At 32.2% G+C, this 14,009-nt stretch overlaps 1 protein-coding gene across 1 annotated transcript; it reads left to right on the forward strand.

The window, feature by feature from the left end:
• Positions 1 to 10,876: 10,876 nt before the first annotated feature.
• Positions 10,877 to 11,983, forward strand: LOC120774676 (protein terminus-like). The gene has a single exon (XM_040104407.1). It carries the CDS (start codon positions 10,877 to 10,879, stop codon positions 11,981 to 11,983), a length of 1,107 nt encoding a protein of 368 aa, XP_039960341.1.
• The last annotated feature ends 2,026 nt before the right edge of the window (positions 11,984 to 14,009 follow it).

A 14,009-nucleotide genomic window follows, 5' to 3' on the forward strand; every position in this document is an offset into this window, starting at 1 on the left:
CATATGCAGGCTTATAAAAGTACTGCAATTGACTGACGTGCACTCCATAACCAATTCACAATCTTATGCGCTCGCCTCCAGCTACCGGCTGAGTAAATCCTTTTTCACTTTCGGTTGTGTACGAGTGCGCTTTTGTTTCTTGTTGTATACTTTTGGGCGTTTGCTATTGCGCCTTTGAGCGATCGTATATCGAAATGTGACAAGAAGATTAAATTTTTCGCTGTCTTAACTTCACAGAAATGTTCGCTGCGTATGTATGCGTGAGTGCGTGCGGGTGTTGCTGTGTTTGTGCACGTCAAAAGTTGACAACACAAACAATATTAAATTGCAACAACAATTACGAGTAGCGCAAATATTTACAACAAGCAAGCAATAATACAATACGAAACAGCCGTCGAATCAGCCGACCGGCCGAGCGACCTACGCACTTGACTGACTGTGCGTGTGCGCATCTAACGGGTGTGTGGACCGTTTGGAGTATGGGCATATTAGTGATTGGGTGCAAGTGACAGTTGACAGACGTCCACAATTGTTGGGCTCCTTATCAAAAATTTTTGATTTCAATATTGGCTGTCGACTTTACCGACAGTATGTTGAGTAGGCGGTTAATGGAATCGAACGAATGATTGGCTGTCGATGTGTACATACGTATGTACATATATGTATACATTTATTCTTGAAAATATGTGCGAGTAGACCTTTTTCTGTCTCATAAATAACAAATAACTAAAAAGCTGACAAGCGTTCACATTTTATGGCTTATTAGCGCGATAAGCCACTTTGTGACCAGAATTGATATGCAAAACTTAAAATAAAAAAATTTATTAAAAGAAATTGCAAAAAATTTAATTATTGAGTATTAAAATCGAAAACCCATCCGAAATATTTTTTTTTCTCGGTTAGTATGACTGCCAGTGACATCTGTGTTTTTTTAAGAAAATTTAATATTTAATAAAATATATATTAAATTCTGCTACAATTTTTGAAATTAAACATAATAGAAAATATTGAAAAATTATGAAAATTAAAAACTTTTAACAAAATATTTTTTGATAAAATTCACAAAATTTTAAACCATTTTATTTAAAAAAGTCATTACAAAAATTTTAACTTTTTTAGCAAAGATTTGTGTAAGCGCTAATTTAATTTTTAAAATATACATAAATACATACATACACGTTATATTAAAATTTGAAAATTTACTTAAATATAGTTTTTATTAAAAAATGTATTGATTTTTATTATTTTTTAACAAAATAATATTTTGCTCAAATTTCACAATATTGTACACTACATTACATAAAATTTTAATTTTTTAGAATTATTTTTTAGCCTTTTCAAATAGGAATGCAATTTTTTATAAAATATATATTAAATTTTGTTACGATTTAAAATATAAAAAAATAATATTTTCAATATGCTTGCACCAGAAAAAAATTTTGAATTTTAAGATATATTAATTATAAAAATGTTAAACTTTTTTAATAAAACGTTGCAAACACAAAGTAATTTTGGGATTAATTATTTTTAAAACATATACAAATTAAATTATATTACGATTTTAGAAATTATAAAAAATTAGAACAATAAAATAATTTTGAAAAATATTATGTATGTTTGCAATTTTATGAAACTTTTTAAATTTGTAAAATATATTGGACATAAATTTTAGACATTTAAATTAAAAAAAAATGATTATACATATATACAACTACAATTTTTTTTAACTTTAAAATTATTTTTTGAAAATATTTTTTTTTTAATTTAATGATTTTTTAAAAATTAATTAAATGTAAATTCTTTTATGTTTTTTAAAATTATTTTGTTTTCAACAATATATATTTTTGTTAAAATTTAAGAAATATCTATTTGGACATAAATTTCAAAAGTTTTTCAAATTACGAATAAAAATAATAGTATGTATGTACATACATATGTTTACAATTTTTAGAAATTTTTAAATATTTTAGAGTATAATGATTACAAAAATTTTGAAATTAAAAAAAATAAATAATTCCAACTAAAAAATTTTCACAACTTTAAAATTGTTTTCAAATTAAAAATAAATTACTTTTTTGAAAATTATTATTTTTAAAATTTAATTTATTTTTTGGAAATTATTTAAAACCTGTTTTCAACAAAATAAATTTTTGTTGTAATATGTATATAAAAATATCTACTTTGAAAATTATGATTTCTCAAATTATAATTAATTTAACAAAGAATTCTAACCAAAAAATTTTCACAACTATAAAATTGTGTTTAAGTTAAAAATAAATTACTTTTTTTGAAAATTATTTTTTAAAATTAAATTTATTTTTTTTTTAATTTAATTTAAATAATTATAAATTCAAAAAAATAAATTACTTTCTTGAAAATTATTATTTTTAAAAGTTATATATTTTTTTTTAATTATTTAAAACGTGTTTTCAAAAAAATAAATTTTTGTTATAATTTATAAAAATATCAACTTTGAAAATTATGATTTCTCAAATTAAAAAAAAAATTAAAACAAAATTAAAAAAAGAATTAAAACATGTCTCCAATAAAATCAATTTTTGTCAAAAAATAAAAAAAATATCTGTCTTGATATTTATAAAATTTCTAATTAAAAAAAATAAAATGTTAAATTTTAAAAATAAATTTTTTTATTTTCAAAGTTTATATTTTTCTAATTGCTTTCAAGCCAAAGAAACTTGTGTTGAATTTTTAGAAAATTTTAAAAATATGCACTTTAAAAAATGTATATAAAATTAAGGGGCTATTCGAGTCCAGCAATAAAAATATTAGTTTTTTTTTACATTTTCGTACTCTAAATAGGAGGAGTCGTAGTCCGATGAAGACGACGACATGGGTTTTGGTCTCTTCGACTAAACAACTCAACACTAAAGTCTACTGTACTTGTAGACAGCATTTTTCAAATTTTAAATTATTTTCGGAGATATACATACATTTGCACATACATATGTATTCTGGTACTGAAGCTTTAAGCGCGATTTTTCGAAATTGTCATTTTCAAACCAATACCCACGATTTCTGAAACACTACCGATTTACCTGAAATTTTTAGAAAATCTTCTTTATAGACTTGTCTATGTCTGAAACCAACCATATGCCCAAATTTCACCTTTTACTATTTTAAAAAAATTCGAAACGGTTAAAACGAGCGGTACAAAGAAAAATAATATATGAAATTGTTTTTTTTCAGGCATGTGCCATTTCGTAAAAACAAAAATTTCAAACTTTTCCGTAGAACCAGACTTTATTACAGTTAGACTCCCCGCTTTATCAGCTACCAATTATTGAAATCTTGAACTTTTTTATTTACTGTATTCTTGTAATGAAATAAATAACTAGTGGAAAAATGCATAGTACAAATATTAATTGCCTTTTTTACGACACTTCACACATTATCTGTTATTCATGCCTCTAGACTAGTTATAATTTCAATTTAATTTGAGGATAAAATGTTTGCCGAAATTTTAAAACTTACATATATTGAGGCTATGAAAACTTTGTACTACGATCCTATAGATCCTAAGACATTTTTAACGTAACGAGCACAGTTATGACAATAATTTATTAGTAAAAAATTAATATAATTTGTTCGGCAAAAATTAAATCTTACTTACAAAGATAGTTCAAAACTTTTATTACCGCCAAAGATATTTTCGGTAAGTCGTAAAAGGGGTCTAACTGGAGGCGATCTAAAATGAACCTCACAACTCGACAAGTCTGCATTTAATGATGGTATGCAGTAGAGGGTGTTCTGGCGTCAAAAAAATAGTAGAGACTATCCTTTCCCAATGAATCGATCCCTTCCAGTTACCTGCTATTCAAGAGTTGCCGCAGACCTAACATATTTCGTCTTATCACCGAACATTAACTAAGCGCGTAGAGCCATTTGAATAAAGCTTATGCATGCTTCCGCTGTTTTGAGTTTTAATCGCTCCTTAAAAAAAAAAAATACCGAAGCAAATCTAATTCAAATAAAATTTTAAATTGTGGTAAAACTTTTTTGCTCTGAGTAGTTACATATTTTACGATTTAATTACATTAAAAATTCAGTTCAAGTAAACACCACATCAGAATTTTGTTGTATTCCAAACTCGCTTATCTGTGTATGTATATTTTTGCTCTGCATTTTGAGATTGTGAATGCTCTTAAAACCATTTGGATTAACTGTACATTTGATGCGCTCGGAAACTTGTTTATATGTACATATAGTATATTTACTGGCCCCTATACAGAGATAAGCAATATTCGTACACAAACATATGAAACAAAACACTGGCGTGCATAAAAATTGCATAGGTCTGCAAAATCTTAAATGAACTTACTTAAAACGAATATAAATTCTAAGGAATTATGAATAGTAGCATATTACTTGTTGGGGCTACTGCTGAACTGAGGCGCCAACGGACGAAACTTCGGCCTTCTAAGATGATCGTTATATGCTCAAATGAACCCAAAAGAGCTCAATGTATTTGAACTGGTTTTATATCGGACGCAAGCAGCAAATTAGTAGACTTGGATAAAATCTCAACAGAGTTTTGATAAAATCTGTCTCTTTTTTAAGACGGATAATGCGGATATAGACTCAGTTGTGTATGAAAACTGGTGCGATATAGCATTCTATTGGATGCCCAGAGATTTTTTTGTCCTTTCCTTTTTCAATATAAGGAAATAGTGTCCAACAAATTTTTTTTGGTTTGTTTTTTAATATATTTGGGTGATTTACCGATATCTGATGGGAACCCTGCAGATTTGAGGGTTTATTACATGTGATAAAGATACGTATGCTTGTGAAAGACTGTAACCTCCAGACAGAATATCGTCTACATAAGTTTGCGAGCTGAGGCGATTGTGTTGGATAATTGTTGTTTTGGTGGTAGTCGTACGACATGCCGACAATCATCTGATCTAGTAGTTGTGTCTTTGTAAAGGTCTTCACAATGCTGATCTTCAGTGGTTGTAATTCGAATGGGAGTTAGTTCTTCTAACTCCTAAAATTTTCTCAATTGTGAATTGAGTTATTCGTCTAAGGTTTTCTCAACTTGAGTTTTCATGCTGGTAACTGGTTCCGTAACTAGACCACTTAGGATCCAACCAAACTTGGTTACTACTTTTTTGTGTTATCTGGGATGTTTAGTATGCCTATCTTTGGACCACTTTTTTGATAGCTGCGCTCGGAAAACCATATCTGGTTTATCGTAGTTGGAAATTTGATGATCTTCTATTCAAATAAGCCAAGCAATATGCTCAAAAAAGTTATATCTAGTAGTTCAAAGTTTTTAACTGGGATTTGAATATTGATAACTTACTCAAGATCTTGTTGGTTCTCTTCATAAAATACATAATCTCATCTTCGTTCTAAAAAATCAGAAAATTATTTAAAAAGGCTTCAGCATTACAAAAGACCAAATCAAAGAGATCGCATAGACTTTGAATAGATTGCGCTGCAATATCTCCGAAACGTGAGGTGCAACAGCTGTTAAAATGGCTTAGAATATTTTAAGTTTTATGTAAGCCAAATCAAATGGCGCATAGGCGTATATTAAAGATAAATTTTTTGGTTGTCTAATAATGCAAAAATCTCTTGGAAAAGTTAGTAGTTTGTAACACTCATAGAAAGACTTGCAACAAATTACACGAATCTTGAAATAAAAATGGCTCTAAAATGGTGAATCAAATGAGTTAAAAGTAGGCTTCCTTCCTCTCTCTTTGATTCTGGCAGTCACTTTACGTGAATTTTAGTAGACTTCTTTCAGCTTTGAACTCAGTTGATTCACCTTTTTAGAGCTATTTTTACTACAAGATCCGTGTAAAATGATTGCCAGAATCAAAGAACGGGCATGATAATGATAGACATACTAAAAATGGCTAGGTATTGAAAGAAATGGAAAAAGTAACAGTACAAGCGAATAGTAAACAGTTTTGATACTTATTAATCTACCATGGGAGGATAGATCCATTTAACAACAGAATTTTTGCCCAAAATGGTTAGCAACAAAAGGAATGGGAGCCGTGTTAATGCAAAAAAGAAAGAATAGTTTTTTATAACAGTGTTATATGCGAAATAGCTCGATAAAAACCGAGGAGAAGATCCACGTTAGCAATCTGATACACATGTATAGTATACGACGTTCTACTCCTCGCTTTTAATTAAACGTGAATGATATTTTTGTGCCCTGAACACGGTTTTCACGAATTTTTTAACAGACAGAAATAAACGTCGGAGTCGCTATGAAGTTTGTATGTAAGTAAATGACATTTTTATACCCCGAACAGAGTTTGCACGACCCATAAGGAAACGTCGGAGATCCTATATATGGACATGGCTGCCTATATATACGCGAATATATCCCTAATTTTTGAGTTATCGATCGGAAATTTGGCATACATCCTTTTCTTCCAAAGAAAGTGCTCATTCGTCGGAATCGGTGATATTGGACTTTTATAGCAAATAGCTGCGGTACAAATTGTTCGATCAAAATCAAGTCCTAGTATAAGGAACCTTTTTATTTGGCATTATATATTTATGGAATTCAGCAAAAATTATTATCAAATATAACACTATAATATCCGTAAATATTGTTGAGTTGAGGCCACTATAACTTAAAGCCGCCATACAAATTTACCGTTCAAAGTAAAGTGTTTGTATTCAAAACTTTTTTTTTTGGCAATAAATATACACAAAATTCTTGTAGATTATTGTCTAGACTATAAAACAATTATTGGAAACATTGTAAAGATCGGGTCACTATAGCATATAGCTGCCATACAAGCTGATGCTACAAAATCAAGTCCTTATATGGAGAACTTTTTTATTTGGCAAAATATCTTTACGAAATTTAGAACACATTATTGTCCACAGAAACGTTGTAATATTGGATTATTTTGTTGAGATCGAACCTCTATAGCATATAGCTGTCATACAAACTGAACGATCAACTTAAAAATCAAGTTTTTCATACCGTTTTATGCTATCAAAAATGCATCTGTTAAGGGTATTAAGCTTGGCTGGAGCCGTCATTTTATTTTTGCATAATTTATATATAACATATGCTAATATCTTTGCCCACCACTGTTATGTTTATGCATCCGCCAGCTGACCAGCTCATTGATAGAATTTACTTTGCATTTATACATAAATATTTACACATATATAAGCATATGTGAGAATTTATATAAATTTGTATGCATGTACATATGTATATGTGTGTTTTTAGTGATATTTTGCATTGTTGTATGATTGTATTTTCTTAAGTGCTTCTACGCCATTCAACAAATACACTTGTACAAATTACTAGATGCTCGTATCACTTAGATTGACAACTAAATGAGTGTAGGAAATAGAGAAATACATACATACAAATGCAAATAGCTTTACATGCGGTTAGAGGCGGTTAGAGAAGTGCGTATGTGTGGCATTGTTTGCATATAATAACTGAGACAAATAAGTAAACTGTTTTTTGTTTGAAAATTAAATACATAAATGGTGCTGATTTGAAGGTGAATAATGAATAATGTGTAGTTATGTATGTATATGCATATATATTAGAGTGTTTTTTTTTAGTTGAGCTATTAATTTTTTTCAGTTCCGTCACGAAATTTCCTTGGAAATACCCTAAAAAAATTCCCTGAAAATTTTAGCCCTTAATATTAACATTAAGAACTAGACCAAGGCCTATAAAAATTTTCCGTAGAAAATACACTACAATCGTGGGTTTTTATCTCTAAATTCCTACAGATCAGAGGTATTTTATGGCATCACTTTGGCTTTAGACGCATATTTCTTAGAATTCTTCATTCTATAAAAGTGCCCAGTGCAACAAAGTCGTAACTCACACCAGCGAGGTAGTACGGGGCTCTAAACCCGATTTTTCCCAGAATTTCGCAATTTTTTTTGTATATATCTCGTAAATGACAAGAGCTATAGAAAAAACGTGCATGACAAATTCGTAGGAAATTTTATTTGCTAGAAAAAAGGTTCGAGGTCAAAATCGCCATCATTAATACTTCTCGAGATATATGCATAGAAGAATATATACATATATGAAATCTGTTGTTTTTGCTCTGCTACTTGTTTAGCTAAAATCTCTATATTCTAAATATAATATGTTCTCTTTAATACGTTTCATTTACTAACATCTGCGCTTGTCAGTTTCTAAGTAACTTGTTCAGTTGCATTTATTTTTTTTTCTTTTTTTGTCATCCCAACAATAGTTGCATTAAATTTTGATTAAAATTGCTCTGTAAAAGTGAAGTAATCAATTACATTAGAGCCTGTTAAATGCCTCGTCATTATTAATTTATATTTTTGTCTATTAATCAAAGTCAAATCACTGAACCAAAATTAAATTAAATACTTAATGAAAATATATTGAATGTAAGCACATGAAAATCATAAAAGCTACACAATACACACGTCACATTAATTGCATTATATAAATTAACTCTTACATAACAATGGCAGCACTTACATATATACAGACATAATACCTAGATAGATATACATATGTACCTGTATATCCCCAATTTCGCATCTAAGCTGCCTGTCTAGTCTGTCATATTATTATCTTCTGCGCTTTTAGCCCGTTATAGCTTTGGGCAAAGCCGCGCGGCTGATTGCAATTTGCAATTAAAATGCCATAAACATCATATTTAAGCGCAGTGTAATAATCACTTTATCTATTTGCGGCTATTTGGTGGAATAATTGTGGTTGCCGAAATTTGAGTCTGAGAAATTTACGATAATTACTTATGCATACCGAAGCTGTTGTTTCCCTTTCATTGGGCGTGGTTTCTACGTAGCGGGTTCCAAATCCAGCGCACAACCTCGCTGGGCGAGAAGTATAAATATTTGTACACATTTATATAGCGAGCCGCTTATTTCAAGACCGACCTTCGCTTGCAGAAGCACCTCTGGTGAACAGGCGCTGCAGTTAGACTTCGAATAACCTTTAAATTGAATATGTCGGAGTATCTCTGCTGAAGCTTACTCTCTGATAGCTGTAATCCTAGGCTCCACATGGGTTGGCTACCGCTTCTTGCACAAGGGTTGCTCACGTTTTCAGGGTGCGCGACGAGGACGTAAGAGTTGGTATTGGGTATAGTCCCACAACTATAACTGCTTCCTCAGAAGCATAACTATATGCCATTACACCCTAAGATTTATGGTCCTTTTCGTGTTGCCAACGGCGAGTACCGCAATCGATGGAACGATGAGCTGTACGAGATATACGGCACCATTGACATAGTTCAGCAAATGAAGAGACAGCGGCTGCGTGGATTGAATAGTGTACTCCAGCGTCCAAGGTTTTTGATTCAGTACCAGCCGGTGGAAGCAGAGCAAGTGGAAGACCTGCACTTCGTTGGAGACATCAGGAGGAGAAGGATCTGGCTCCTCTAGGTCTTGGAGCGACTTGATTTGGAGCAGTCAGTTTGTATGTCACCATAAAGTATATACATTAGGGTGTGTCATTCTGAGGCAACCTTTTTTTTCAACTCAAAAACAGGCTAAAAACTTTCGAAAATGTGAAAAAGAAAGTCACTCAAAAGATGATCTCTTAATATTAATATTAAGAGATGCCTATTTCAAATTTTCTGTTTTCCATATAAATTTCATGGAAAAAAATCATTTTTTTTTTTTGTGGTGGTTATTGTGCGGAGGTTATTATATGTGCACGCGATGGCTGCCAGTAGGGATGGTAAACTCGATTCCAATTCTACTCGAGAATCGAGTTTTCTCATCATTCAAGAATCGATTCTTAATCGACTTCGACTACTGAAGGTTGATTCCGAAAAATCGATTATTATACGAGAAAACTCGATTAGTATTTTTAAGAACATTTAACTATGTTCACCTAAATTTTATGAACTTTGAGCTAAATTAAGAAATAGAAATTAGTAATGTGAAAGCTCTTAAGTTGTAAATAAAAGCTTCAAAATATCCAAATATTTAGTTTATTATACATATATGTATGTTAGTATGATCATTACCGGTTGCAAAACTATTTTAATATTTATTTAATGAGCAGCAAGTAGTTCTTTCATTATGGAGTGAAAGCTGCAAGAGATGCAAAAAATTACAACCTAATTGTTTTATTGTGTAGGCGGATTTATGTCGATTTGCGATTCTTGAAAGCTGATATATACTGTTTCATTGTTCACTGTAAACTTTTGAAAATCAAAGCTTATGGAAGAGAGAATCATAATTTCATACATTTTTACCTTAAAAAAAATAAATTAGTTGAAATCACTAGAAAGTGAAAGCTCTCTGAAGTAAAAGTTGCTTTTATTGCTTTATAGATTTTTATTTTTAAAAGCTCATTGCTTCGAAATTTATAGAAATAACTTACTGATTTAATCTTGAAATCCAAGGAAAAACTTTTCCCAAGCCGTGAAAGCTCAAATGAAAATTTTTATAAACAAAATCAAACTTAAAAATATATTTCTCATCATGTATTGAATAGAGAAAAGTAACCGTATTATTATTATTGTTATTATTTTGATTATTATGGTTGTAAAAATCCTGCTTGCGGCGAAAAGTATTTATTTAACTCTCTCCCTTTCCACCGTGAACCTACTAAAAGAAATGCAAAAGAATTCTTAGCAAAGTTTTTGGTGTTTTATGAAGAGATTACCTACTATTTAGGTAATCAGCGTTTGTTTACCGTCCTTTACCTAACTCCCTGCTACCTGCAGCACACTACCTGTCTCTTTCTGCACTTTACCACGCGCTAGAATAAAAGCGCACACATGACAGCACTCTACTCAGTCCACACTCAAGTATACTACAATCAACAGTCCGCGTTCTAACTTCAGCGCAACCCTTTGTCATACCTCATCGATCACTACGCTGCCTACTTGCCATGCCCTACTTCCGCTCTAGCTACACCTTCAGCATTGAGGGCAGTACGCGTACCTTCCATCATCGCTGGTGCATGGCCGGACGTATGTACGAATGCGACGCTTGCAGCACTACATGTGATGTACGCGCTGCATATTCGCAACACTGGTCCAGTGCCGGGCGTACGCTTTGCAGCGCCGAGCAACGTGTGCAGCTGAAAACAATAGAGGAGCAACGCATAAACAATTTCATACTCTGCAACGAGCGTAACAGGAGTACTAATGAATTCTTGCTGGACGCCGGCATACAAGCTATACCACAATTGTTGCGCCTACTTTTTCATGACGCTGCGCGCCTACACTTTCGTTTGAGTTTCTATGTGCGCGCCTTGAACGAAACTGATTTTTTATTCTGCAGCAGCGAATTGGCGATAGAGCATCACCTGGATATTATCGAGAGTGTGGATGTACTATTTCTCATGTTGCTGGAAAAAATCGAAGCCTATATGTACGCTTGTTATCCGACGCGCGCTGCCGAGTATAACGTGAAGCGCATAAAAATTTATGTACGCCGCGAATTGAATACAACAGCATCAACAACAAATGCGCCCTCGAAATGCATACTGCCGCTGCAGTATCGTGTAAAGCACGCCACCGCTGCACCAGGGGCGCAGGCGGTCAGCGCCGCGGTTGCTGCTGATGCCAATCTATATCGCTTCCGCATTTGCGCGCGCACGCAGGAGTTGTACGTGGTACCCTATCAGCTCGGTAAATGTCCGAGCAATGCATGCGATAGTGAAGTGCAGCGCGCGCAACAAAGTTGGGATCGCATAGGCTGTGGCGCGCATTATATACAGTTGCAAAGTATCGACGGCGCCCAACAACAGCTTTTGGAGATCTCGAACATAACGCGCTTTCTACGCACCGATGAGGAGGATCATGTGCACACATGTGTCCAATGCAAGGCGAACTTTTCACAGCGCACTAAATTCCAGCTACACAAGGCGCTCGATTGTGGACGCGGCTTTGAGGTACTTCAACTGGACAGTGATAATCTGGAGATTTATGAGCATTGCTTCCAAATGCGTTGTGACAACTACAATTGGCCGTTATTCGGTATAATAGAATGAGGGGTGTAGGACTTTAGTGCAATAATCGTTAGGAAGATTTTAATTTATAAGAAAAAATATAACAAGAAAAAAAATAAAACACGAGAAATCTATTTTTGTTTAATTTTAATATTCGACAGCATTGGTTCATTTCCCTCGGAGCATTTTTTTAGAGCAGTCCAATTATTTACCATTTTGGTTAGTTATTTTTTACTCCTGATTTTCCAATAGCATTTCGTGGAGATCTCTACGGCACTGAATATATTCTCTGGATTTGAATAAAAGCTTCAAAGCAATTTCCATTGACAATCAGATAATAAATCTATATGCCTAAATATCTAATAAAAAAAAACTTTCAAATAGATGTGAATTTTTTCTAGATATACATTTTATATTATATAAAGTTCTACTATTCGAAAACCTACCTTCGACCATTTGTCGATAAGACTTCCAAGCCATTTCCAGTGGCAATGAGATCTCTACAGTATATCTTAAAGTAGAGAAAAGAAAAAAAAGCTTTGAAAGCTCTGAGGGCCTCATAGCTCTTCATTCAAGCCTTTTACTTTAATATATTAAAATTGTGTTAATAATATACTAACAGCTTCAAAACATAACAAAAAAGCTTTGAAAGCTGTGAGCATCCCAAAGCTCTTTATTCAAGCCTTTTACTATAATATGCTAACAATATGTTAATTTACTTGTCCGCTTTTTGTCAGGTTACAGTGAAAGTTTACTAAAAAGCTTTGAAAGTTATCAAACCCCAAAAGGCTTCTACTAGTAGAGATTTATTTGTGTATTAAGTATCTTATAATATTTGTTTTTTTGGTTAAATTTAGAAAAGCTCTGAGGATCCCAAAGCTCTTTATTCAAGCCTTTTACTTTAATATGCTATCACTCTTCCGGTTTTTTGAGATTAAAGTAAAAGTTAACCAAAAAGCTTTGAAAGTTGCCAAAGTTGAAAAAGCTTCTACAAGTAAATGACTACTGCTTGTGTACGTGGCACTTTCTAATATTTATTTTTTTGGTTAAATTTATAAAAGAAAAAGTATTGTTTACGATGAGAACTTTCAAAGCTTCGAAAGATTTTTAAATTGACTTAAGTTGAATAATAAAAAAATATATTTGTTTTTATAAAACCAATATTATTATGCTAATAACAAAATTACCGTTTTTGATCTGTTGTATACTACAAAAAAGCTTTGAAAGCTCTGAGGGTTACTTTTTTCCAATTTTTCCATTTTTTAATATATTTATATTTTTTTCATAATACTGAATAGTTTGTGAAGCTTTTGAAACCATGAGTATTTAAAGTTGGAGCTTTCGACATTGTAAAAGCTCACTTAACTATATACCTACGTTTAGGCTTAGGAGTCTTAAATTTTTGCTTTTATGATCTGATTTTTACTAAAAACAGTTCAACTTTCGTCCCAGACGGTTTGACTCTTCCAAAGCTACGAGCTTTGCAAAAGCTGAATGTATTTAACTTTATTCAATTATTTTTAAATTATTTCTGGTTATTTTTTCTATTCTGTTTAATTTTTTTGCCTTTCTACACTGTATTATAATTTATTTCAACTTCCTACCTCCTATAACTGTTCTTAATTCAATTTGACATAATCTAGACTGTCTTCCCATCACTAGGCAATTTATCACTCTCAATTCCTTCATTGCTGTCATTTAACAATTTCCGCCAATTTCTGTGCCAATTAAATTCAAATTTAATCAGTTCAACACGAAATTTCGTCGCGGATTAACTGTGATAGCGCCGCCAGGTGCTGCTGATGTTTGCGGTGGCCACAATGCTAATTAGCTGGCATAAGCGACAGCTGTCAGGTTAACTTACCACTTTCCGCTTCTCTTTTACTCACCACCCACCGCATCAACTCACAGAACTTTAACTGTGCTTTTGCTCATTCGTTGATTTGTAGAAATTTCGCTTAGTCTTCTTCACTTTGAGTTAAGAAAACTTCCAGGAAGACATGGCTTCAACGTCGCGTTCTTATATAATTATTATTTGATAAAATAAATTTATTAAAGGTAATTAGGT

Source organism: Bactrocera tryoni, chromosome 4 (assembly GCF_016617805.1).
Source record: "Bactrocera tryoni isolate S06 chromosome 4, CSIRO_BtryS06_freeze2, whole genome shotgun sequence".
NCBI classification, from domain to species: Eukaryota; Metazoa; Arthropoda; class Insecta; order Diptera; family Tephritidae; genus Bactrocera; species Bactrocera tryoni.